Source organism: Bombyx mandarina, chromosome 05 (genome assembly GCF_030267445.1).
Source record: "Bombyx mandarina strain Sakado chromosome 05, ASM3026744v2".
Lineage (NCBI taxonomy): Eukaryota > Metazoa > Arthropoda > Insecta > Lepidoptera > Bombycidae > Bombyx > Bombyx mandarina.
Window position 1 is genome coordinate 16,308,975 of NC_143212.1, and position 27,871 is coordinate 16,336,845.

The 27,871-nt window shown below is 38.0% G+C and overlaps 1 protein-coding gene across 1 annotated transcript in view; it reads left to right on the forward strand.

Moving 5' to 3' along the window:
- The window catches only part of LOC114247445 (uncharacterized), a 132,899-nt gene that overhangs the window by 37,560 nt on the left and 67,468 nt on the right, over positions 1 to 27,871 (forward strand). The window contains exon 2 of the mRNA XM_028180422.2: positions 27,079 to 27,852. Within this exon, the coding sequence (XP_028036223.2) occupies positions 27,079 to 27,852 (774 nt within the window). The remainder of the gene's footprint in view (positions 1 to 27,078; positions 27,853 to 27,871) is intronic.

The window sequence follows — 27,871 nt, forward strand, 5'->3', positions numbered from 1 at the left end:
ACTACTGAACCGATTTGAAAAATTCTTTCACTGTTTGGAAGCTACACTATTCACAAGTGACATAGGCTATAATATTTTTGAAAAAAATTAGGGATCCTTACTAAAACTCCAATAATGTAACCCAAGGTGTGAAAAAATTACCTATTTTAGGTTTTTATTCTTAACATCGCGTGCCCTGCGAAAACTATTGATGATAGAATAAAATACTGTACTACGACTTTGTAGAACACATTATTATTTACAATAAGTGTCGCGACAGCATATGTCTAACTATTATAGTTATGCCGCAATAAGTGTTCTTTTATTAAAAAAAAATAAACGTGAAATATCGTTGAAATTTTTGGTTAAGACCCGAGCGGAGCCGAAGCAGGCCGCATGTAATTTCATAAGTTGATAAAAAATGCTATGCAATAGCTTTACCGCGGCAGTCCCCGAGTACCACACGTGTTTTTTTTTTGGACAAGTTCCCTCACCTGTCTTTCAATGAACGTAATAATTCAATCTTAGATAATAGAAAAATATTGTTAAAAACTTAAATTTATATAGAGCTATTAAGGGCTTTAAATGTTGTTTTCGTATCTACTTATATATATAAAAATTAATTGCTGTTCGTTAGTCTCGCTAAAAATCGAGAACGCCCGGGCCGATTTGGCTAATTTTGATCTGGAATTATTTGTGGAAGTCCAGAGAAGGTTTAAAAGGTAGATAAATATGAAAATGCTTGGAATTAAATAAAAATAACAATTTTGTACTTCCTTTCGTGTGTCCCCCGTCGGACGGATTCCTTATTTTAATTTTTTTTTATACAAAAGTGTAGGTCTTTTATTTATCGATTGAGGTACTTTGAAGTCTGCCGGGTCAGCTAGTTTAAAATAAACACAATTTTTGTCTTATAAGGAAAATAGCACACAGCATTGTCGACATCGATAACCAACAAAACACAACCAAGCCACTTACTACCGCTATAAACTAATTAAAAACTTCTGTTAGCCTCCTTATAATCTAATCAACAATATGTATATTTATTCATTGAATAATTTGCCTATATATACCAAAAGGGTAGTTCGTAAAATTAAGACAGTGTCTATTCGTTCTGTGCCATCCCTTTCATTATTCCAATTTAATAATCAATTAACATGAAACTCTTGGAATTAATTACAGTTCGCCGGGAACTCGAGATCGAAACTTGTTATTATTAATCTATGGGCTTGTTTATAAGCATCTGAAGTAGAGTTTCGTTTTCACGTTTGTTTGTATGAGGGCTTGGGTGAGTTCTTAAAGTTTGTTAATAAACGAAGAAATGTTATTGATAACCGCAAGCTAAAGAGGGCGCCCTCCAGCTATTTTGGTACTAATCCAGGTTGGTTATATGAATGTAATTTTTAAGCTATTGCATAGCTTTTATCGCGGGCCTTGAGCGCGGCGACCGAATCATGAAATTCCGTAACGAAAAAAACCTTACACCCCTCACTCCGCCTACCCTGTAGCTCGCGTTCAACACATTCTCACCGCATGCGCATCATGAAAAATCTGCCCATCTCTCTCTCGCGCGCAATAGCTTTACCGCGGCAGTTCCCGAGTGCCACACGTTTGTTTTTTAATGGAGTTCGATTAGAGGGTGGGCCGCGGGCCACCTCATGTTTAGCGATAACTAAATCCCATAGACATCAGAGTTTGTTGTATCTACTGAACCTTAACCGCTTAATACTGCTACGCCGGTAAAAGTGACGCCACTGTCATCAAATAGCAGAAACAAATATCAAAAGAACTAGTAATATCGAGAACGCTCGAGAAGTGTAACGCTATCTATTGTCAAATAGCGGAAACACATATCGAAACTACTCTGCCTATCGGAAATCTTCTCGCTTGTCGTGTCAACTATAAAATCGTTGCAGAGATGACATGAAGGCTGTTAGTAAAAAGTTCTACTCGAAGCGAAGCAGCGAACGGATCACCTGAAGCGAAGCGGAAGAAGTGAATTGAGAATTATAAAGCGTTACTTAAGTGTTCTAAGTGTTAAATAGAGTTTTAATTTGTACTTCGATGAAAGCTCTATTTATCCTGAGCCACAGCCGCGCGTAACAATATTAAAGAAGACATTGTCTTGTGACAAAAAAAAGAGAGTCAGTCAGTTAATCATTATATACTGAGTGCTTGTGCTTGGCATCCTCTTAATAACGTATTCCCACTTGCAATATCACGAAAAAGGTTGTCTTTGACGTATAAGACCGTAAGCTAATAAAAACATCCCCAGACATACATTCGCATCGATAAATTATGAAAATATTACGCGTTTAACAAGAAACCAGCATTTGCTTGTACGAAAAGGCTTTTAGTGGCAATCTCCAACACTTCTGTTCTATGTGCGCACGCAGTGTTAATAGCACGCACTGTCTCAGATTTAACGACCCCACATAAATCGTATCGAACTTAAGGTTCGTTTACATCGACACACAATTAACTGTTTAGTGGTAAGTTACCATACAGAGCCTATTTGAGCCGAATTTTTGCGTCGTAGATAAGAGGAGATGATGTTTCCGTTCTTTTGTCACTCTCGAACTTGAATTGTATCTTGTGTAGAATCTACTGCTACGTGCTACGCGCAAATTAAATACACCTAGACAGTGTCTAGAAATTGTACATCTTGAAAATAATTATTTGAAGTCGTCGTGGCCTAAAGGATAAGACTTCCGGTGCATTGATATCTAGCTGTGCACCGATGTTCGAATCCCGCAGACGGGTATCAATTTTTCTAATGAAATACTTACTTAACAAATGTTCACGATTGACTTCCACGGTGAAGGAATAACAGCGTGTAATAAAAATCAAACCCGCAAAATTATAATTTGCGTAATTACTGGTGGTAGGACCTCTTGTGAATCCGGACGGGTAGGTACCACCGCCTTGTGTATTTCCCTGCCTATTTCTGCCGTGAAGCAGTAATGCGTTTCGATTTGAAGGGTGGGGCAGCCGTTGTACTGTTAGAAGTGAGATCTTCGAATTCATGTCTCAAGGTGGGTGGCGCCATTTACGTTGTAGATGTCTATGGGCTCCGGTAATCACTCAACACCAGGTGGGGCGTGAGCTCGTCCACCGATCTAAGCAATAAAAAATAAATAAATAAATTAGCCATATCACACTAAATAAGCTGTAAGAAATATAATTATTATAGATTGCTGATGTTTTTTTTTACTTAAAATTGTTTTCAAGTATCAGGACATTATGTTGCAGTAACAGTGAGCAGAGAAATTAATACCGGAGTCGAATGATTCGTTCAATAATTTCCGAAAACGAATGTGAGGTAACAACTGTGCTGCGATCGTCAACTTACGTCAACTAGAACGAAGAAGTCCGAAATGTAAACGAGGCATAACAATACAGCTCGGTCGCCGACATGAATTTGTGTAATTGCTACGACGAAAGCCAAACATTAATGATTTCGTACACACCTTGAACTGCGACTTTTTGGCGTTAGGTCATAGAGTTGAGTAAGCTTCATTGCACAGAAATAATACATTACTAAAAACTATACGTTCAAAGCGATTTTCCTGAAAACGAAAACAAATGGTAGAACTAGTGATTTCTAAGCCCTGAGAACGGATAAACTGACTTTAAAAACATAACGGAAAGTTTAGTAATCTTTTTTTATTTTATTTTTTATTATTGCTTAGATGGGTGGACGAGCTCACAGCCCACCTGGTGCTAAGTGGTTACTGGAGCCCATGGACATCTACAACGTAAATGCGCCACCCACCTTGAGATATAAGTTCTAAGATCTCAGTATAGTTACAACGGCTGCCTCACTCTTCAAGCCGAAACGCATTACTGCTTCACGGCAGAAATAGGCAGGGCGGTGGTACCTAGCCATGTGGACTCGCAAGAGGTCCTACCACCAGTAATCAGGCGAAAACACTTCATGCTCTGGACTAATGTCTGCAACGAGCCTCTTATCTTTTATTTTTATTGCGTAATTGAGTGAACGATCTCACAGCCAACCTGATGTTAAATAATTATCAAAGCGCACTGGCATGTCAATGTGAACGCTTTTACCACGTTCAAAGCTATACGCATGATTGCTTCGACACAGAAACAGGTAATGGTGAAACCTACCTGCATGGGTTTACAATACCTACCACCAGCAAACGCGCGTTGGTGACCGCAGTATGCTGATATAATAATCAGAGAATGGTACTGCACAATCTTCCATCTTTAAAAAAACCCACGGTATAAGACGTGGTGGGACAATTTTAGGAGAATACCACAAAACCGCTCTGCCAAAAATCTGTTGCTTCAATTTTAGTATACCTAAAAATATATATATATATATATATATATAGGTAACTCCTTTATGTTGACACGGATACAAACAAATGAATTTCACGGTGCAATAGTCCGGCTGTACTTGTCATTGGCGTAGTTTTTCGCATCATTTATCTGATAGCTACCGTAGGCCGGACCGATTGAATGAAATTTCCAGTAGGGTTGCTGCTACACAAGAAAAAAATATATTCTTTTTCTATTGGAAAATACGAGATAACAAAAAAAAATTTAGAAAATTAGAGAACTTTCTCTGTGTTGGTGTTAGATTTCAAAATAATTGTGGTAGCATGGTATTTAGATAAATGATTTTTAAGCCATCAAGGTATATCTTGATTGTGAGTGATTACTCCCTTAGACGAACTTCAGTAGTGCTTGGATACAGCAAAGCTGCTGAACCCTACCCTCAGAAACAAACACAACACGTCCCTAAGATTGCTCGATCAGTCTGGAAAGGTGAGCGCAATTATAGTTTTCAAACTTATGTGTCGTTTATTAATTATTACCATTTGATTCTGCCAATAAAATTTTTCAATGTTCTTCTATTACAAAAGTTTTTAGGAATTACGTGGAAATCCAGTTACATTTCACAGTATCAATTATTTGTCACTAAAAGCCAATAAGATGATCAAATACATTTAAATCTTTGACTCACATTCGCATAACGCATAACCGTCTGGTATTTGATGACTTCTAGAAAGAAAAATAACAATAATATACTTTTTATAAAATGGGAATAAAGGTCACAAAAAAATTTTTTTTTGTTGCTTAATATGGGTAGATGAGCTCACAGCCCACCTGGTGTTAAGTGGTTACTGGAGCCCATAGGCGTCTACAACGTAAATGCGCCACCCACCTTGAGATATAAGTTATAGTTACAACGGCTGCTCCACCCTTCAAACCGAAACGCATTACTGCTTCACGGCAGAAATAGGCAGAGTGGTGGTACCTACCCGTGCGGACTCACAAGACGTCCTACCACCAGAATAACGTTATTATTCATGCGCTGCTTAGTTCCCAGACAACAGGCAAGATTAAACAAACAAATTAATAGCATTACGCCTTTAATACAAAAAAATAAAATTTTGGTAACCCTAAATTTTACATTGTTGTTACGGGACAGCCCTGTTCCCTTCATCCATTTATAGAATTAAGGGTACCTCGTTGTCGAGAGTCGACATGAGAGTTCTGTTCCATCGAGTGTTTTCGTTCAATATTTACATTTGATACGTTTGTTTTGTAAGATTACGCCTTCGGAGGGAAATCGGCTTTTACATTTGCGGGTCTGCTAACGGCCGCCTGTTTACAAACTTCTGTTCGAATTTATTGAATTCAACTGTAAATGATTGGTATCGATTCTGATTATAATGATGCATTAAGTATTCTTCTTCCCACGCTTTTTTACAATAAAATCATTATTTCTTACACTATTTTTAATTCAAATTTATTAAAATTTAATTTTCTTTTTTTGAATTGGATTTTCTATAAAAGCGTATTTTGTTAGTTTTTGAAACTATTATAAATTAAAAATTTTAACAGAAATCTCCAAAGGCTTGAAGGAGGTTACACGTGATGCTAAGGCTGGCTGGAACTTTGCACAGAATGAGTCTGGCTGTCCAACGAGGCAACATAGCCAGTATCTTGGGAACTGTGCCTCCTTCAAGCGCATTGGAAGATCTGTTCTACTGTATGAGTTGATTTACGTTAAATTATTTTGATTTGACTTTTTGTTAATAATAAAATATTTATTTAGACAACTATTATTTATTTTTCATTTTTAGTTGAATTTCAAATTTTTTCAATATTTTTTTTATATCCAAATTTCGAGTTAATCGGACGTTTTGAAGGGGGTCAAAATCATGTTCAAATATTCCGTTACAAACATACATACGTCTGAAGCTAATAAAAGCGTATTAAAAAAAAAGAAGAGGTATTGGTACCCGTTAAAGCGACAACATTCAAAATTACGCCAGAAAAATCGCGTAATATACGCATTCGTTTAATGCGAATGAAGTTAAAATAGTATGAAACTAATATTGTTTTGATCGCCTTATTATAATTACTAGTGGTCCCGTAGTAGTCGAAATTCGACTATAATAATTGGAATTGTAAGTTTGTACACTATTATGATTGTATTTTATACTTCTATAATCAGAAATTTCGCCAAGGCTACACTATAAAAAAATATTTACAAAGACAAACAATATTTAATCTATTCTCAATTTGACAACAGACGTTAAGAACAAAAGTTTGACAATAAATAGTATGCATGCGTGTGTGCGTCAAATACATGGTATGTAGTGTGTGTAATGTTTTCTTTATTGATTTAATGTATCTTTTATGCATTATTTTAAAAAAATATTAGCATTGTGCACTTCTTCTCTATATTCTCTATAAGTGTGGAAAATTTCATACTCCTCCGTCCGCGCAATTTTCGTAAAAAGGGATACAAAGTTTTTGCTTCACGTATTAATATATAGATTGCCACCACCGAGGTCTTACCGAGAGCTAGGATTAATAATAGGATTAAAGCCGATGAGCTCCCGTGTTTCAAGGGCTACAACTACATTCAATTCGCGATTATCATTATGTCCCGGTAAGCATTTAATACCAAACATCACGTGACGTCATTTCAACAATTGCTCTTATTTCATTTCATCTATTTTTCGAAGGTCAAAGTGAGACGCAGCTCAGACTAATAAGGTAGTAATAAAATAATTGAAAATGTAGGTATAAATACTAATTACTGGTGATAGGACGTCTTGTGAGTTCACACGGGTAGGTATCACCACCCTGCCTATTTCTGCCGTGAAGCAGCAATGCGTTTCGGTTTGAACGGTGGAGTAGCCGTTGTAACTATACTTTTTTAATTTTTTTATTGCCCTTGTAGGCAGACGAGCATACGGCCCACCTGATGGTGAGTGGTTACCGTCGGCCATGGACTTCAGCAATGCCAGGGGCAGACCCAAGCTGCTGCCTACCGCTTAATACTCTCCACAAGCCTCGTTTGAAGAAGGACATGTCATAGCGCTCGGGAAACACCGTGGAGGGGAGCTCATTCCATAGCCAGATGGTACGTGGCAAAAAAGACCTCTGGAAACGCACTGTGGATGACCGCAGTGGCTCCAGGTAGTATGGATGAAAAACTTGAGACCTTAGGATTTATATCTCAAGGTGAGTGGCGGCGCATTTACGTTGTAGATATTTTTGGGCTCCAGTAACCACTTAACACCAGGTGAGCTGTGAGCTCGTCCACCCATCTAAGCAATAAGAAAAATAAAAAATTAAGTTTGCTTTTTTATAGCATGTCACATGTAGAATGTGGAAATAAACGACCTTAAATTACATGTTTCTTTGCGTTAAATTATAGAAAAAGGCAGTTAAAATAAATAAAAACTTCAGAACAAGCCTAAATCTGCCAAACGAATTCTAAACTCTATCGTCTCGAAAATAAAACGTAAATTACTCATTACGATGTACCGTCGTAAATTAGTTAGGCACGATGTATCTCGAAAATACATAATAATTTCGCAGCGAATCCTCCCCGAACTTTATCTGAACGCAAACAAACATCCGTTTATGTAAATTAAACCAATTTTCTGAACTAGTGACGTGACGAACACGAGCGCCGAATCCAATTTTGAAGATATTGCCGAAGCCAATTTGAAGAGGTGGTAGGTACTTCCCGAATTATGCACAGAGAGAAGTTCTCCGTCAACGAAATTTTGTTTTGAACGTTTCCCGCTGAAATGAGTTTTGTTGTGAGTTTCCCTTTTCGGATATTCTTTCGTGTTTTGAATATTGGCTGATTAATGACTCGGGCGTAGGATAGCGTCGGCTCTGGATTTCGATTCAAAGCTTATAACTTGCAATCATATCTGTAAATTTAGTGAGTGTTTTTAAATTTTGAACTGATTTGAAGAGACCTTTGTCTTTTTACACGGCTTAAACACAGATCGATGAGTTGAGTTTTGAACGTGAGCTTGTTATGGTTACAATTGTTGTTACAACAATTCTAGTTGTTACAATGCTTTAATTATTACAATCGTTACAACACAATAGTTGTGTGTAGTTGTAAGTTCATTAAATGAAATTACAAACAAGGTGCTATTCGCCAGAATACTATACACACTTGTACAATAACTATTACTAGAGATCTCGCAGTAGTCGAAATTCGACTATAATTAATTGGAATTGTAAGTTTGTACACTATTACGATTGTATTTTATACTTCTATAATCACAAATTTCACTAAGACTACACTATAAAAAATGTTAACTAAGACAAACAATATTTAATCTCAATTTGACAACAGACGTCAAGAACAAAAGTTTGACAATAAATAGTATGCATGCGTGTGTGCGTCAAATACATGGTATGTAGTGTGTGTAATGTTTTCTTTATTGATTTAATGCATATTTTATGCATTATTTAAAAAAAATATTAGTATTGTGCACTTCTTCTCTATATTCTCTATAAGTGTGGAAAATTTCATACTCCTCCGTCCGCGCAATTTTCGTAAAAAGGGATACAAAGTTTTTGCTTCACGTATTAATATATAGATAAATTCAATAGATAATTCTAGAATAATTCACTATGAGTGTTTTCTTTCGTGGAGCTCATAATTTGCCAACCTTAGAAAACTATAAGACAATAAAATGAGAATATCTACATGTCTGAACTAGAACGGAGTAAGTAATTTAAGTGCCTTTTTTGAGAAAGAAGTATCATTAAAATAGCACATTAGTAAAATTATAGCTAAGCTTTTTTTATATTACCTACCCTGATGCTCTTGAGAGACCTTGCAGCGTAACCTTAACAAGTAGATGAGCTCATGGGGCTCAAGCCTGACGACGTTGCTAACACTAACCCTAGCAAGAGCAGTGCTTCGCAGAATCTACCACGGAGTCGAAAACGCGACCCACTGAGAAGATCCGGCGAGAAACTCAGCAGGCTGTGTCTGTGGGTTAATTTACTCGCCCTTCGTCGCAAGTGACGGGTTCGATGAGAACGATGACGGTGCTTGAGGTACCTAAAAGCACCATCTAAACCATCGGGAGGATCCAAAATGACGTGTGTAGCTAAGCATTACGTAACTAGCGAGCATCTTGGTAAATTTATTTATATAGCGTCATTTAACACGACGTACACCCAAACTATACGCCATGAAACTTGCGAAGGGAACCACATCTGGCCCAGAAATCTAATAAGATGTTGTCAATACCGTCCAAGTAGATCTAACTCGATAAAATGTCCTCAAATATCAAAGGACTCTCGGGAACCTATTTTCCTTATAAACAAGCTTGGGCCCGTAATCCTGTGGAGGGTTTCTTAGGCAATTTCGTCAAAAAGCACTTGATACATCAGTTAAATTAATGAAGTATACTGCATTTTAAGCTATACCTTAGGTTGTGACGATCGAATATCAGTTTTTTTTATCAAAATAGATTTACGTAGTGGGTTTTGTGAGACCATAATTGGTCAGATTCGTGTTTATATGTCAGTTAACATTTAATTATTAGTTTTCCAATATATAGCAATAATTTTTAAATTTTAATGTCACTATTTGCATACCCTTTTTTTATTGCCCTTGTAGGCAGACGATCATACCTCATGGTGAGTGGTTACCGTTACCCATGAACTACATCAATGCCAGGGGCAGAACCAAGCCGCTGCCTTGCCTAAAACTAGAATTGAGTATTGATCAATACTCGACCAAGAGTGCGTGACTCTACAAAACTTATCGGGAAAGACATTTACATCGTCAATAATGTTGATGTCGCATTAATTCAAAATGACCCAGGCACCCACACTCTGAAATAAATTGTTTTTCTTCATTATCTTTTGCGTATTCAGTATGTTCTATAAATAAATAAGGACATAGAATTTCTTGAGCTGTTTCAAATATTTTATTCTTTGATAAAACTAATTAATTACGGTACAATGAAATCGACCTCTTTTCAATTCATCAAGCTTAGTTTTATTTAGTACAAAGCATAGCTGACGCCGCTTTCAAAGCTAACCTCTTATTTAAGATATTTGAACTTTGGCAATCTCAAAAGCTTCGAGACTAATGAACTTTTTTCACAAGCAACAAAGCAAGGGACCGAACAAAAGTTAGTGCATTAATTACAACAATAGGCTTTCGAAGCCAAGAGAAATAGCCGAGCAAGTTTTCTGAAAGTCGCGAATTAAGTCTCTCCCCAGCGGTTAGCCAAGGTTAAGGCTTCTAAAGAAATACGGTTCAATTCAATTGGTATTATGATTTCTTTACGACTTTGTATATATTTTAATGCCTAATAGAACTTTTCAGATCGCAGCCGTTTATTTACAATAGTTTTTTTATTGTTTCGATTGGTGGATGAGCTCACAGCCCACCTGGTGTTAAGTGGTTACTGAAGCTCATAGACATCTACAACGTAAATGCGCCACCCACCTTGAGATATAAGTTCTAAGGTCTCAGTATAGTTACGCATTGTATGCATACGCATTGTATGTTGTTACAATAAATTACTATTTAAATTTACTTGAAGATGAAATGTACTCGTAAATCGGGTGCCTCATCCAATGAAATATGAAAGCTTCAATTGACTATATTAATAGAAATTGGGACAGTAATTTGGTTCGAAATATATTCAATCAACGAGCAATGTGGTAATGGAGGATGACCATTCGTTTACTGAAGGAATTACGCAGACAAGTCTTTCAGGAGAACTGAAAAGACAGTATTGACATCCAGTAGCAAAACTCAGTCTCAATTCCACAACTTCATAAGAGATACATATTATTATGGTACTATCGCCATGCAGTTGTTTGGTTTATTTCAAAACCGCAGAGTCATATTTATTTATTTCATTGCTTTTCACCAACATAGCGTTCACCAATTCAAAACATCAGTAAATTGATGGTATCAGGGTACTTGAAAACGCTACATATTACAAAACACATGTACAATGTGTACATGTACAATTACGACACAAATAATTAACAAACTAATCAAAATTAAAAAGTAATAATTGGAAAATAATATGTTTTGATTTGAATGGTGATGCAGCCGTTGTATTATAAAAACTGAGACTTAGAACTTATGTTCTAAAGTGGGTAGAGCCGTATTTATGATGTTAATGTATAGACATTCTTCCCGTATTGACAATCCAGCGATCATCACACGTATAAACTGCATCACACGTCAATATTGACACACCCACTCACGCACCCACTGAGGCTTTGTTATATAAAGCTATCCCATTTTTAAACTGGACTACATAATCTCTCTGTTGCAAAAATAAACTTACTCATGTGATGTGAACTCACAAATACATAAGCCATTTTGCAGAATATTCTAGATGAATCGTGAGTGATTGTGAATACATTTTAAGAATATATTTACTTAAAAATTATAAATTTCTGCGGGGTTTAAACCTATTTATGATAGTGCCGTGCACATAAGCTACCGTGATCTACAAATATTTAAATTTATTGGGATTGTAGCTGAGAATTTTCATAAATTACCGAATCTCCTATAGATTTGCCGTAGTCGGGTAAAAAGAAATACAAAATGTTCAAATGTAATTCTCTTGAAGCATTTCAAGCCCATATCCAGTATTTTATGTCGAATGTTAATCCGGACATAAATCAGAAAGTATATTTATACAGTGCGTGTGGTGGGCGCCTAAGAATACCCCCAACCCAAACTTAGCTCATGGGTGTCGTAGAAGGCGACTAAGAGCCAAAGCCAGACCAAAGCCAATAAAACCTCGGCCCAAGGTCAACAAAAGCATTCCCAAGGAGGGTTGACGTCAGGCAGGCGGCCGGTCATAAAAACTTTGCCAAAACTTAGAGCAACATGAGAAGGAATAAAAAGAAGAGCACCAGGGCTAGGGCGTCCCCCGCAGGCGACGCGCAGGGACAGCACCCGGTCTCTGTGGAAAGTGGACGAGGGTTGTCGCATCACGGGCGGGTGCGACGTAAGACGCAAGCCCAAAATGTGAGAGAGATGAGATTGAGGTATGCAAGCTGGAATGTGGGCAGTATGACTGGGAAAGGAAGGGAGCTAGTAGATGTGTTAAAGAGGAAAAGAATAAATATAGCATGTCTGCAAGAGACTAGGTGGAAAGGAGCGAAAGCTAGAGAAATTGGTGAAGGATATAAGCTGTATTATAGTGGAAGTGATGGAAGAAGGAATGGCGTGGGAGTAGTGTTAGATAAGGATTTGAAAGATTGTGTGGCGCATGTCATGAGAACGAGTGATAGGATAATAACCGTAAAAATAGTTTGTGAAAGTGTTATTTTGAATGTTATAAGTGTGTACGCGCCTCAGTCCGGGTGCAAGGAGGACGTGAAAGAAAAATTTTGGCAGGATTTTGATAGTGTTATGATTCGCATTCCAGAGAGTGAAGAGATTTGTATAGGAGGTGATTTTAATGGACATGTAGGAGCTACAAATGAGGGCTATGAAAGGGTGCATGGAGGGTGGGGGTATGGCAATCGTAATGATGATGGAGACCAGTTGCTCCAAGCTGCGACTACCTTTAACCTGGCAGTGGCGAATACGTGGTTCCAGAAACGGCCTGAACACCTTATCACCTATAAGAGTGGTAATCACGCGACACAGATCGACTACTTTCTGATTAAGAGAAGTAAGTTGGTCTGTGTCAAAAACTGCAAAGTACTGCCGGGTGAAGCATTGGTGACGCAGCATAGACTGTTACTAATGGACATTACAGTCAGTTACAAGTACCTAAGGAGAAAAAACCGTCTCTCGCCAAAAATTAGATGGCGTATGCTAGAGACAGATGAGTATGCTGGTCGATTTAGGGAAATAATGATAGAAAACATCTTGGAAATGAAGGATATGAAAGAGAAATCTGCGAATGATTGTTGGGATGAAATGGCAAATAGTGTCAGGAAGACAGCTAAGGCTGTGCTCGGCGAATCAAAAGGGAAAGGTATAATTGACAAGGATACATGGTGGTGGAATGAGAATGTACAGAGAGAATTGAAAGAAAAGAAGAATGCATTCAAAAAGTGGCAACTAGAAAGAGGTAATGAAAGTGAGAGGCAAGCTAGGAAGAATGAGTATAGAGAATGTAAGAAAAAGGCCACTAAAGCGGTTGCTATAGCCAGGTCTGACGCTCAGAAACGGTTGTATACCGCTTTAGATGGACCTCGTGGACAAAAGGAACTTTACCGTATTACAAGAGCTAGAGAAGAAAGAGCGAAAGATATTAAGCATGTCAGATGTATGAAAAATGAGACAGGTAAAGTTTTAATGAGAGATGACGAAATAAAAGAGCGCTGGAAGATATATTTTGAAAAATTAATGAATGAGGAGAACGACTGGAATAGAGTGATTAATAGGAAGCCAGAGAACGTCGGACTTGTGAATGAGATTAGTATGTATGAAGTTAGAGAAGCAGTGAGAAGTATGAAAAGCGGAAAATCGGAAGGACCAGACGGTATACCAGTGGAAGTATGGAAGATACTGGGAGAAGACGGATATAAGTGGCTGACTTTATTCTTCAATAAGCTGCTGCAAGAAGAAGTGATCCCTACGGAATGGAGCATCAGCACGCTGGTGCCCATATACAAAAATAAAGGGGATGTGCAAGACTGTGGCAGCTATCGGGGAATAAAGCTTATGTCTCATAGTATGAAAGTTTGGGAGAAAGTGATAGAAAAGCGATTGCGAGATGAAAGTGAGATCACCCAAAACCAGTTCGGGTTCATGCCTGGTCGCGGGACAACGGACGCCATATTTGCACTACGCCAAGTGTGCGAAAAACATCGCGACGTGCACAGGAATCTGCATATGGTGTTCGTTGATCTAGAAAAAGCGTACGACCGAGTACCTAGAGCAGTTTTGTGGTGGGCATTGAATGAGAAAGGTATACCTGGTAAGTATGTGAGGTTAATCTGTGCCATGTACAGTCGAGCCAGGACGTATGTACGAACCGCCGCGGGGAATTCCGACGAGTTCAATGTGGCAGTGGGCTTACACCAAGGGTCTGCACTAAGTCCCTATCTCTTCCTGCTTGTGATGGATGCCTTGACATCGGAGATACAGGAAGAGCCCCCTTGGTGTATGCTGTTTGCCGATGACATAGTGCTCGTCGGAGAAAACGGGCTCGAGGTCCAAAACATACTGGAGAAATGGCGATGCAAGTTGGAGAGTGTTGGCCTAAAAATCAGCAGATCGAAAACCGAACATCTGTTCTGTGATTTTGGTGGTCTCTCCAATTTTACACCCATTTTCCTCGACGGAATACCTTTGCCAGTATGTCAAGACTTCCGATACCTAGGGTCTGTTATCCAAAGCGACGGTGAACTGGATCGTACTGTGAGGCACAGAATTGACGCAGGATGGATGAAATGGCGGCAGGTCACGGGCACCATATGTGACTCGCACATCCCTCTTCCCCTAAAAGGGAAGATATATAAGACCTTAATAAGGCCTGCCGTCTTGTATGGATCAGCTTGTTGGACAACGAAAGTGGCGGATGAAAGGCGATTGCATGCAGCAGAGATGCGAATGTTGCGATGGATGTGTGGAGTAACGAGAATGGATAGAATACGGAATGAATATGTTAGAGGAAGTCTGAAAGTGGCACCTGTGACAGAGAAGCTGAGGAGTGCACGTTTGGGATGGTATGGACATGTGATGAGACGGAATGAAAATGAGGTTGTTAGGAGAGTGTTAACTATGAATGTGGAAGGATTTAGAGGAAGAGGTAGACCTAAGAAGAAATGGATGGATTGTGTGAAAGACGATATGGGTAGGAGGGGAGTGAGCGAAGAAATGGTATATGATAGAAGAGTATGGAAGGAGAAAACATGTTGCGCCGACCCCAGGTGACTGGGAGAAGGGCAGGATAATGAATGAATGATGACAGTGTTTGGCAATTTACAAATAAATTTTAGGATTTATCTGTTTAGTACTGTTTCGCTGGGGCTTAAGAAATGTCAAAACTCTATTGCTAATCCTTGAACAACGATACAATAAGCATTTTGTAGAGATGTTAAGGTGCTAAGAATTAACTAAATATATTTAATTAACTTCGTATAAAAATCACCTAATGAATTGACAAAAATACTAGAGAATAAAAAAAAAGAAAAATATATAAAAATATGAACCAAATAGAATTTTGAAAAGTATCCTTTTTTCCATCAAATTTCAATATTATAAATTCAAAACCACAAATTTTCCGTAAAAATTATACACTAGTGTATTGATATTTGTAAAACATTTTTTTTTAATTATTGATTTAATTAAAATTATTAAAATAGCAAGATTAAAAAATAATACCTCCTCAACGCACCATGAAAATCATTCAAGTTTGTATATTGAACATAGTCACCAAGCAAATACAAAAAAAAATTGCGAATAACTTAACAGTTAAACTTAAAACTGTAAATCAACAAATAATATCCGCACATAGCGAGCAGGTAACCAGAGATATAATCCTTGCTTTCATTGATCGTTGCCCTGTGAAATATTCAAGGGGATTATTCAGTCGCCCTTAAACCTTTCCATTCCTTGCCGGTTCGACTTACGGAAAGCTTAATACAATGAGTACGACTTTCAGCTCGATAAGCTGTTTATTTAAATATTTAGTATTTATCGTTATTAACACTAAGATTGCCTTTAACTAGCTCGTGTATAAACCATTTTTTTTGGAAAAATGGCTGGCTTATAAGCTAGCTTATTTTGTATTGATTTAACATGAAGCCTTTATCAGCAATTATGCACGTTTATAAATACAAATTTGAATTTTTTGATCCAATGTTATTACTCTCCAAATATGTCTATAAAACTTGAGCCCCGATGTAAATAAGTAGGTAGTAGCATTCCAGCTGAGGATGTTAAAGAAATTCAAAAACTTAATTGTCTATTAAAAATCATAGTTTTGTGTGTTAAAAACACGACATCTTATTATTCTTTAAAATTAAATAATAAAGAATAGAAATATCTCTACATATCTCTACATACAAACATATGGTCCACCTGGTATTGTGTTTGTCTTCGTTCGTGAACACTGATAATACAATAGGTTCTTTATCCTGCGCTCAAAACGCGCCGTGAACTCGTTTTGGAACTGAAAGGTTTATGGCAAAAATGATTCTTGGAAACGCACTGATGGTAGCAAGAGGGTAGTAATTTTGAACCCACTGTCTGTCGTGTCCTTCGAGACGCACCTACTAACTTAATAACAGTCATGTTTTAAGGTATACCCAAGTCCGTAAATTGAGGATTTTCACTGAATAATAAACTACAAAATACCCTTTAGACCCGAAGCTGAGAGATAAATAAATTTACAAGCTGCGTCACTATGAAGACCCTTTTTGTTTGTTCCACCTATTAATTTTATAAGTCCCAGATTCTTTATGAGTGAATCTTATTTTTAATAAATAATATTATGTATTGAATAATCGAGATTAAGGAATTTGAGAAATATTGAACTATACTTGTGTTGCGAATATAATATGTATGTACAATACTGGATAATCAAACGGCAATTAATACAATCGTTTATTAATTTCTAAGACTGACTCAATAGCTAGCAGCCTTGACTGCTTAGCCGAAAGTATTGAGTTCAATTCCCACATCGGGTAAGCATTCGTGTTTTTCGTATTTTTGCTATTTTTGTGGGTGTTTAGTTTCTATATATGTGTTTATTTAAAGCCTACGTTTTACGACTGATATACATATACATACCTACGTATGTTTTTTATTATTATTTTTATTGCCTAGATATGTGGACGAGCTCACAGCCCACCCGGTGCTAAGTGGTTACCCATAGACATCTACAGCGTAAATGCGCCACCCACCTTGAGATATAAGTTCTAAGGTCTCAGTATAGTTACAACGGCTGCCCCACCCTTCAAACGAAACGCATTACTGCTTCACGGCAGAAATAGGCGGGGCGGTGGTACCTACCCGTGCGGACTCACAAGATGTCCTACCACCAGTATAAGTAATGTATATGTATATCAGTCTCTGGTTTCCACAGTACAGAGAATTCTAATTTGGGGCCAGGTAACCGTGTATGACTTGTCCCCAGTTATTTGTTATTATTCTTCTTGAAAACAAAATTCGAGTCTCAAAGTAGTTGTAAGAAATGTTGCGAATAAATGAATATAGTTTCTCCTTCATCTTAAGGTTTTTTTTTTTTTACTGGGATACTGGGCGGGCTATGTCAGAGTCGAACTGACTTCTGAAAGCTTCCTGTCGCTCAACAACCAACCAACCAGGAGACAGAACTCATGACAAGGCAAAGGGGGGAAAGTGAAACGTTTAGTGCGGAGCACATCTCTCCCATCACCCTCCCCCTCGGGACGCCGGACTGGCGGTCGTCGGCGCCACGACCACCAGCCCTCTCGGTCGGCAGACTGTCCGAAGCCCACCTAGATGGCGCCGGTTAGAGTGGGTTACCCTACGGAATACCCCGCTGGGCCAGAACCAGCGTGGGTCGAGGATAGCCGGCCTTCCATCACCCGGATGCTCTTGCGTAAAACGCGTGCAGAGCAGCTTGCACGTCGTCTTCTTAGGCCCCCCTCGCCGGTCCCCAGACCGACATGTGAGGGGGACCAGAAACACAGAGGGCCAGGGCTTGGGCGAGATCCGCCTCCCTGGCCCCCGCTCGACGGCGGCGGGATTGTGCGTCTCTCACGCACCCCGCCGCCTCCTTCTGCGAGATGAGGCACTCGCAGAAGTCGAGCATCGCCTTCCACGACTCGTCGTCGCCGAGCATCGATGCCACAACACTCGGCAACGACAAGTCGGTTCCTATTTTTGCGATGAGGACACGGCGCCACCCCTGCCATGCGGGGCAGGCGACGAGCGTATACTCTGCCGTGTCTCATCTTAAGGCTTAACTAACTTTACTAGAAGTTGGCCGTCGATAATGTAAATTTTTTTAGTCCCTATCTGTCATCAAGCAAAGCAGCTGCTCTACACCAATGACCATCCTCAATTTAGCCGTGTCTCGAAATCAATGGTGGAATTTACATTGTTAATCGATTCCAAGCCTGATATTTGGGTAAGATATTATGTGAGGACAAAATTGAGGCTTTGTGTGCCCCCAAGCTAACTTGAATAATTCCATTCCTTATTTCCAGTGACAGGATTTACGATACGTAACTTCATTAGTTTCTTCCTCCCTGAGTCGCATTCCTCATGTCTGAGGGTCGTGACCATCTCCTCCCATTAACCTTCTCTGGATGATGTTCCGCCATCTTCCTCTGTTCTCGGCGGTATGTATGGCATCGTAAACTGTGGTATCCAGATCAGTGCGGATTAATTATTATCATTTATTTAAATCATCATCACTATGTCTAGTCTTGGTTCTGTCTAGAGCGCTAACCGGGCGTCGGTTAGCAGCGCGGCAGAGTCACTATTCCATCAACCGCTTAACACATTCGCGTTAAATCCATGCCTAGTCCAGACATACGATAAATATGACGTCAGTGTACTTATATGCCGGTCGGCAATCGGAATATGAATAGCTTGGTGTAATCTTAAAAAATTGCTGCTGTCCATTCTCCAACGAATCACTGAGTCCCCTTTTACAAGATCCACGGAAAGGATAAGTTGATGTAATTCTAAGCTGTCCTAACCCTTCGATCGAGTGTTTGCTTAATTAATACAGCGAAGCAAAAATGTATTTCAATTTTAAGGATGTTCTAATTGTGAATTCAATTTATTCTCGAGAGAAACAGCAACATTCAGGCGTGTGTGACCTCCAGAGACCGCTTAACAACAAACAGATTGTCAGTTCATCTGCCCAGCTTCGTTATTAATAATTTTAATCTTCTGTCTATCTATATAAATATATATAAATGAATTGCTGTTCGTTAGTTTGGCTAAAACTCGAGAACGGCGGGACCGATTTGGCTAATTTTGGTCTTGAATTATTTGTGGAAGTCCAGAGAAGGTTTAAAAGATAGATAAATATGAAAATGCTCGGAATTGAATAAAAATAACAATTTTGTTTTTACTTTAATGTGTCCCCCGTCGGTCGGTTCCTTTTGTTTGTTTTAAGTTTATTTTATATAATAATTTAGGTCTTTTATTTATCAATGGACGCACTATAAAGTCTGCCGGGTCAGCTCGTTGTCAATATTAATATTATCCTGCAATATTTGTAAAGCCTGCTGTCGGAGTGTATACAAACGCGAGATTCAAATTCTATTTTAAATCATCAAACGGAACGTTCTTGTTTGAATTCTAAAGTAAATGTACAGAGTGTTGCAGACAAATCTAGGTTTAAGATGGCTAGACGGTTTGCACAGCTGTGCCTGAAGCTTTGTGACCACGTTTCATCTAAGTTGGACTTTCCTTTAGTTTTCAAGCTATGTTTTGTGTGTTTGAGAGGTAGTGTTTATTGTCAACTGAATAAATAAAATAATAAAAAACCTAACTTAATTTAAGGTTGTCATCGAAAACTGATAAGTAAGCTATTTATGGTTACCGAAAATCTAAGTCATTTTATAACAACTAGTGGTCCCGCAGTAGTCGAAATTCGACTATAATTAATTGAAATTATAAGTTTGTGCGCTATTATGATTCTATAATCACAGATTTCGCTAAGACTACCTACGCTTTAGACAAATATTAATAAAGACAAACAATATTGAATCTATTCTCAACTTGACCGCAGACTTTAATAATAAACAAAATCGTATATATGCGTGTGTGTGTCAAATACATGTTAGTGTGTGTAGTGTTTTCTTTATTGGTTTACTGTATTTTTTATGCATTATTTAAAAAAAATATTACCATTGTGCACTGCTTCTCTATATTCTCTATAAGTGTGGGAAATTTCATACTCCTCCGTCCGCGCAATTTTCGTAAAAAGCTATACAAAGTTTTTTTTTTTATTGCTTAGATGGGTGGACGAGCTCACAGCCCACGTGGTGTTAACTGGTTACTGGAGCCTATGGACATCTACAACGTAAATGCGCCACCCACCTTGAGATATAAGTTCTAAGATCTCAGTATAGTTACAACGGCTGCCCCACCCTTCAAACCGAAACGCATTATTGCTTCACGGCAGAAATAGGCAGAGCGGTGGTACCTACCCGCGCGGACTCACAAGAGGTCCTACCACCAGTAAAAAACGTATTACTTCACGTATTAATATATATTACCTAATTCAAAATTATACATAGTTTTGTACGTACAGGTCACATTGAATTCACTTTGCGGATAATCCAATCTGAGGCCCAATATTTTTTGAACGAGAGCCAACAAGGTTTATGTCCTGGTCATGCGAGATTCGAAATATATTCACGTTTTCGTGTTGAGCTTTGCGAAACGCTTCAGTTAAAAGATAGTAATAGTTTTACGAAATTTGTTTAAGTGTATCTACAATATATTAGATCGGACACGTTTTTGAATCTTATTAACAAATAGCCGTAGAAACCAATAAAAATTATACTTAGGTTCTTTTATTGTATTAGAATATGAAACTCCCCTGTTGAACTCTAAACTCTACTCTCTAAACTTTTACTGGTGGTAACTAGGACCTCTTGTGAGTCCGCGCGGGTAGGTGCTACCGCCCTGCCTATTTCTGCCGTGAAGCAGTAATGCGATTCGGTTTGAAGGGCAGGGCAGCCGTTGTAACTGTACTGAGACCTTAGAACTTATGTCTCAGGGTGGGTGGCGCATTTATGTTGTAGATGTCTATGGGCTCCAGTAACCACTTAACACTAGGTGGGCCTTGAGCTCCTCCACCAATATAAGGAAAAAAATGCCACTTCAAATTGACGTGAATATCTATGTTCCTCACATACCATGGCGCTCTAACAACTATCTTGCAAAAACGGGTTTACTTGTAGGGGTGTTTATCAAATCAGCTGGCAGCAAATCAGAGAAGAACTGGCAAGAAACTCAGCGGGCATGTCTCTTTTCTAAATATTAGATTTTTTTTTTTACAAGATGCAACCCAAAAATTATTGCAATATTGAAATGCCCGGAGCGAGCAACTCATTCCCACTTTGTGCAATCTTCTAGATAATCATTGACTTTATACTAGGTAGTAAGCTTTATTGCACATATGTTCTTTAATAGTTTTCTTAAACCCATGTATATGTAGGTTCTGAACATCTTGTGGGATTTTGTTGTACATGTGCACAGACAAACACCCGAACGAATTTCGTATCTTATGTAACCTACTCATCGGCACATCAAGCTTGTGTTTGTTCCTAGTATTTCTATTATGTAGGTCAGACTTTTTAGGAAGCTCCTCAATATGTTTACGAACATACAACAAATTTACAAAAATGTTGTATGTATGTATGTATGTATGTACATGCCACGTAGGTGAACACTGCACTTACATAAGCCATGATCATACGCAAGTTTTGTAAAGTATCACCTTATTAAGAAGGGGCAATTTACTGCGTTTGCAGATAATGAGACCGTGTATAAGCCCAGGTCGGTCGCGGACTGACTTGATGGGGGGACGGAGTATCATCGAGGGTGACTCTTAGGTACCTTACCTTCAGGGCCCAGGGCTCGAGCTCAAGCTAAGATAGTGATCGTAAAGATGGTATCACCGCGTCTAATACGGGAAGGCATGCTTGATACGGCATTGTGAGGGTAACCCCTTTTGAAGAAAACGACTGTGCATTTCGCGGGGCTCATTTCAATTTTTTTAATTCTTTCTCATGTTGCTGCTCTAAGTTTTGGCAAAATGTTCATGACCGCCGCTTGCCTGACGTCAACCCTCCTTGGGAATGCTTTTGTTGACCTTGAGCCTAGTTTGTATTGGCTTTGGCCAGGCTTATGTTAGATGCTATATGTCAGAGGAAGTCTGATAGTGGCACTTGTGACAGAGAAGCTGAGAAGTGCGCGTTTGGGATGGTATGGACATGTGAGGAGATGAAATGAAAATGAGGTTGGTAAAAGAGTGTTAGCTATGAACGTGGAAGGATATGGAGGAAGAGGTAGACCTATGAAGGAATGGATGGATTGCCTGAAAGACGATATGTGTAAGCGATATGTGCGAGAGAAGAAACGGTACATGATAGAGGAGTATAGAAGGAGAAAATATGTTGCGCCGACCCCAGGTGACTGGGAGAAGGGCAGGAGAGTGATGAATGATTTCGATGGGCCCTGAAGTTGCGATGGATAACAAAAAATTCAACATCCAATATTATTATAATTGTTAGTATTATGTCGCTAAGCACCCACGCGTTTTTATGTTATGAACCCCAAAACATTCTTTTTCAACCTGTCTCGAAGTCTACACAAAGAAAACTATAAATAAACTATAAAAGTAGTGTCTATTACGTAACGCTTAATGTCCATTTAATCTTTCCTAGATTTATTCTACAGACGTAAAAAGGATATATTTATGACAGCTCATTCTTTGGTCTAAATCCAGATTTATCGACTTTCCGCTCTAACAATTTATCTGCGCTGTTGACGGCTTCAGACGTACTCTAAGCTCCCGCCGAAGAATATTTCGGATTTTCTTTCATAGAAACGTTTAGTGCATGATATTCGATAGTATATATATTTTTGTAGATTATTTAACAAATTTCGGGACCCCCTTTCGATATATTAAGTGAAAATTTTAGCTGCATATGAATAATACTTTGGAATCGGAAATCACCGTTGCTTTGCGGTATAAAACAATATAAAGTAACCTAATGTTAGTTTCTAACTTCTGAATTGTATGTCTCTCTCGTCTTATCTCTCTGGCGACGTAGGTAGCAATACTATTGGATAAGAAAATAATGGAGTACATTAAGATAACATACTAGCGAAAGTCCATATCAATTTACATTTTTTTTATTGCTTGGATGGGTGGACGAGCTCAGAGCCCACCTGGTGTTAAGTGGTTACTGGAGCCCATGGACATCTACAACGTAAATGCGCCACCCACCATGAGATATAAGTTCTAAGATCTCAGTATAGTTACAACGGCTACCCCACCCTTCAAACCGAAACGCATTACTGCTTCACGGCAGAAATAGGCAGGGCGGTGGTACGTACCCGTGCGGACTCACAAGAGGTCCTACCACCAGTTACATTATCTTATTTTCCTAAAAAACTCTCTTCCCATTTCAAGAATGTTCATTTATGTTTGCGTATCCGTAAAAATTCAATAACGATATTCAATGATTCCTCCGAAACATCTTCAATCTGACAGATTCAATAAAATAATTCTTAGAATACATTAAACAAAATCCTTTGAAACGCGGCAATTTCATCAAAATAACTACACCATTCAGTCACTACCTGGCCTCGAAATGTTTCATACGAAATTCGGCTTTATTAAAATCGGTTTCCTTTCGCTTTATGGACAGCAAATGGGCTGCGTGTAAAGGCCGTTTTCGCTTGAACTGGATCGAACACTGTAAGTCTACAATATCCCCCTATAAAGTTGGATTGCGTTTATGAGCAAAACAAATCGCAACTTTCATTACAAGACGGAGGCGCAAATTGATAGTCCCATAATTTATTGAAAGCAATCTCTTTTATACTATGAAGGAACATAGTTTCTTGTTTAGTTTCGGGAAAGTTTTTTTTTTTTATTGCTTAGATGGGTGGACGAGCTCATAGCCCACTTGGTATTAAGTGGTTACTGGAGCTAATTGCAACCTGACCATTTTTACTGTAAGCCATTCTGATTTAAGGGCCAAGCTTTCAATGCGAAATTAGAAAGTAATAGCTAGGTTAAAACAGACCCTTTCTAAATTGACCATCATGATATTTTTTTATGAATTTCATCCAAATGAATGTAAAGAAAATTATGTCGATGTTGTAATTTAATTTACTGAATGACCACAATTCCAAAAAAAAAAAAAAGGAGCACTGAGTTATGATGCGGGATAGAGAAAAAGGCTTTTTAAAGAGAAACGACAGAGCTACCATATTGAGCTAATATACTATATTACAGATATGGGGTATTTATCTTATACTATAATATTTCCTGGTATAGAATACAGTGAACAATGTTCATCATTGAACATTATTGCTATCTAATCCTAATTACCAAAATTAAGCAGTGATAGTATTATGAATGTTATCTAGTCACAAAGCGCTATTGTGTAATAGGCTAATTATCGCTACATAACTACTGGTTATATTGTTTCACGCATATACAAACATGCACTCTTCAGAGTGTTAAAATTAATGTCGATTTGCCTAACACATTAGAATACTGAAATCAAGTATGTATAATTTTAAAGAACATTTTTTTTGTTTTATTGCCCTTTTTTATTGCTTAGATGGGTGGACGAGTACACAGCCCACCTGTACTGGAGCCCATAGACATCTACGACGTAAATGCGCAAGCCATCTAAGCTAAAAAAAAAAAATGAATTGCTGGTCGTTAGTCTCGCTAAAACTCGAGAACGGCTCGACCGATTTGGCTAATTTTGGTCTTCAATTATTTGTGGAAGTCCAGAGAAGGTTTAAAATGTAGATAAATATGAAAATGCTCGGAATTAAATAAAAATAACAATTTTGTTTTCCCTTTGATGTGTCTCGTCCCGTCGGACGGATTCCTTTTGTTTGTTTTAAGTTTATTTTACACTACGAAGTCTGCCGGGTCAGATATTAAGAATAAATAACGATTTTCTCAATTAAGAACAAATTAATAAATAGTACCTATATTTAGCTATAAATTAATATCATTCTAAACCTTACACTTCCATGTACATTCATGATATACCTATAATATATTTTTCGATTAGTCGAGTCATAGAATTTTACATTATAATAATAATTGAGCTTTTGATCTCATATCAAGTGTCTACGGCGTAGACTTCTTTCCGTAGGCGATCTTGTTTGAACGCTAATCGCAATCGCGGATAACCGCCTACGCCACTAAAAATTTGTATACATACCGTGCGGAATGTATTTTTTTTTTTTTTCTTAACCTTATCACGAAATATTAGTTTCTGTTTTCTATGAGTGTCAGATAGAAAAGACGTTGAAAATAATGGATTGTAGATCAGATGAAATAAATAATTAAAGTGCAATATTAACCTCAATTTATTAATTAACTTCAATTTATTATTTATGTTACTTAAACCGCACATATTACATTATATATATGCTGTACTAAACTAACTGTACTTTAGGAAAAATATGCACTGAACATATAAATTTGAACCGGCTTAAAGTTACAAGAAATTACAAGCATCTTAGTTTTAAATTATTTTTTCTAAGATGAATGTGTAAGTTCGTCACTGCGTAGGTATAAGTTTTGACAAAAATGATTGCTGTTTGTTGTGATAAAGATCGTAAGTAACAGAGGAAGTTGGGCAATTTACGAATTCCTATTTTAAGTAGACCTTCTGTTTTTTAAGAAAACAAACCAAAACATGTATCAACAATATGGTTGACCTTGAAAAAGGCCATATTGTAATTTCCAAGACTCGTATGCAGTGTAGCCTGTTACGAATGTAATAATTTTGCGATTGGCATAAAAATATCGTATACCCATTTATGGAAGTAGATTGACCCCGTATACAGAAAAGCAATTGTAAATCGATTGCTTTTGTTCTGTTTAACGATCAAAACACAAAACTGAAAGAGCGAAACCATAATTAAAGGAAAACCGGGCCTTTGATCCGGGAGTCAGTTCTGTAGCGTTACGATTACTGTGGGTCCACATTTGCGAGGGTTTATCTGCGAGTCGTTCAGTATTAAATACAAAAACCTATATGCATAGGCAGCTTCGTAACGATTATGTGTTTCGAGGCTTTGAGCCTAACCCAAATCCATTTACATTAAATTTCTACTGCAAACCAGTTACGTTTCTCGAATTTTATTTTTTAATGATCTGGCTAGTCCTTTTTTTCTGTGGGGGTTTTTCGTATAGCTGGATCATTACTTTGGGAATTAGTATTTAGAAGAGAGCGTTGAACACGAACGATCACACCGCTTTACTACTGGAGTACCCAAGACAGAGTTCAAAAGGAGCAAGAAGGCGAGTAGTGGTTGCGTTTTCATGCAAATCACCCCTATTGTGCAATATAGCACATTGTAGCAGACATCCGTCTATTATTCTGAATTGGATACAATCTTGGCCTCTTATAGCATGAAATACGTATTTACAGCACGAAAATGATTGTCTTTATACTATTAACTTTGAGGCTGACCTTCAAGTACAAAATAAAAACCTCAACTTTAGAGTTTGATAACTATTCTGTTCTTTTATTCATGCCGCTGTTGATAACAATAGTATTTAAGCAAACAATAATGATTGCTCTCACTCTGCAAAACATCGTGCCACATGGCGTCGCATCGCCAGAGCATCGGTATCGCAGGTCCAACTGATACCAGACCACGACCACTCTGTCAAGAGTGTACGAATAGGAAGAAAAATTATTCAAAGTAAATTAACAAAAGGACGGATTTAAATTTTCATAATAGCTTCAAGGATAAGGTGCCTGGTGTACCCATTACCAAGCGACGCTGAAATATCGATACCAAATGACAGGATGCAATAGACAGGAATATTTTTTCTAATGGAATACGTATTGAAGTCGTTTTCATAATTGACTTAGACGATGTAATAAGAACGTTGGACAATAACAATATAACTCGCAAAATAATATACATTTTGCGCAATTAAAATATAATTCAAGTTTAACAAGTATAACTCAAGTTTGAAGGTGGGTGACAGTACCCAAATTAATGTCTATGGCCTTCGGTAACCACCAGACACCAGATGGCCAGTACGCCCACTCACTATGCCATTAAAATAATAATAATGAAATTGTTTTTATTTGTTCCAGATAACATTGAAATCTCCGAGCCAATCGCATCAGCGCTAAGACCTCACGAAATCCCAGAAATAGACCGGGCTTCCAAAACAAACTTCGACTCATTTCAAAAATATTTCGGAAACTTTTCATCGGCGCACGAACAAAAACCTGAAAGGACAACTGATGTGTCTTTAGCCGATCATTTCATGAATGTAGAACATAGTTACGATAACAACGAAACCCAGAGAATAACAATGGATGAAAATTTAGAAGTTCTTGATAAAGAAAATAGCACAGATAAGTTTGAAAATGCTACAGTTGTTAGGAACGTTCACGAAGATGTTGTAACGAAATTCCTTCGCCTTATAGAATCACAGCACTTACTGGGTGAGAATTGTACAGCTGGTACACATTTGAATCTGGGAGAAGGAGTGGTAGATAGATATGCTCAAGAAAGATTTAGAGTAGAAGCAGATGTTGCTGTCAATAGAGCTAATATGTTAACTAGACTATGGAAATATGCTGGATCATCGGTTATGTACAATGAATATCTCCTCCACGCTAGCGTCTTTTCGATGGTGGAGTTTGACGACGATATTTTTGCAGCTGGTAATTGTTACGACCAATACCAGTATAAGGATTACCAATTATTTTGCCCGTTTGCGTATCGTCTACCAGAGGGACCAATATTGGCCAAAGATTTAGCTGTCGAATACAAATATTTGAGTAATACGTCAGAATGGTTTTACATAGCTAGGAAGAATGCTGAACGTGTTATAAGAAATCATAATCAGTTTCGCCGAGGTGAGTACAGTTGTCTTTA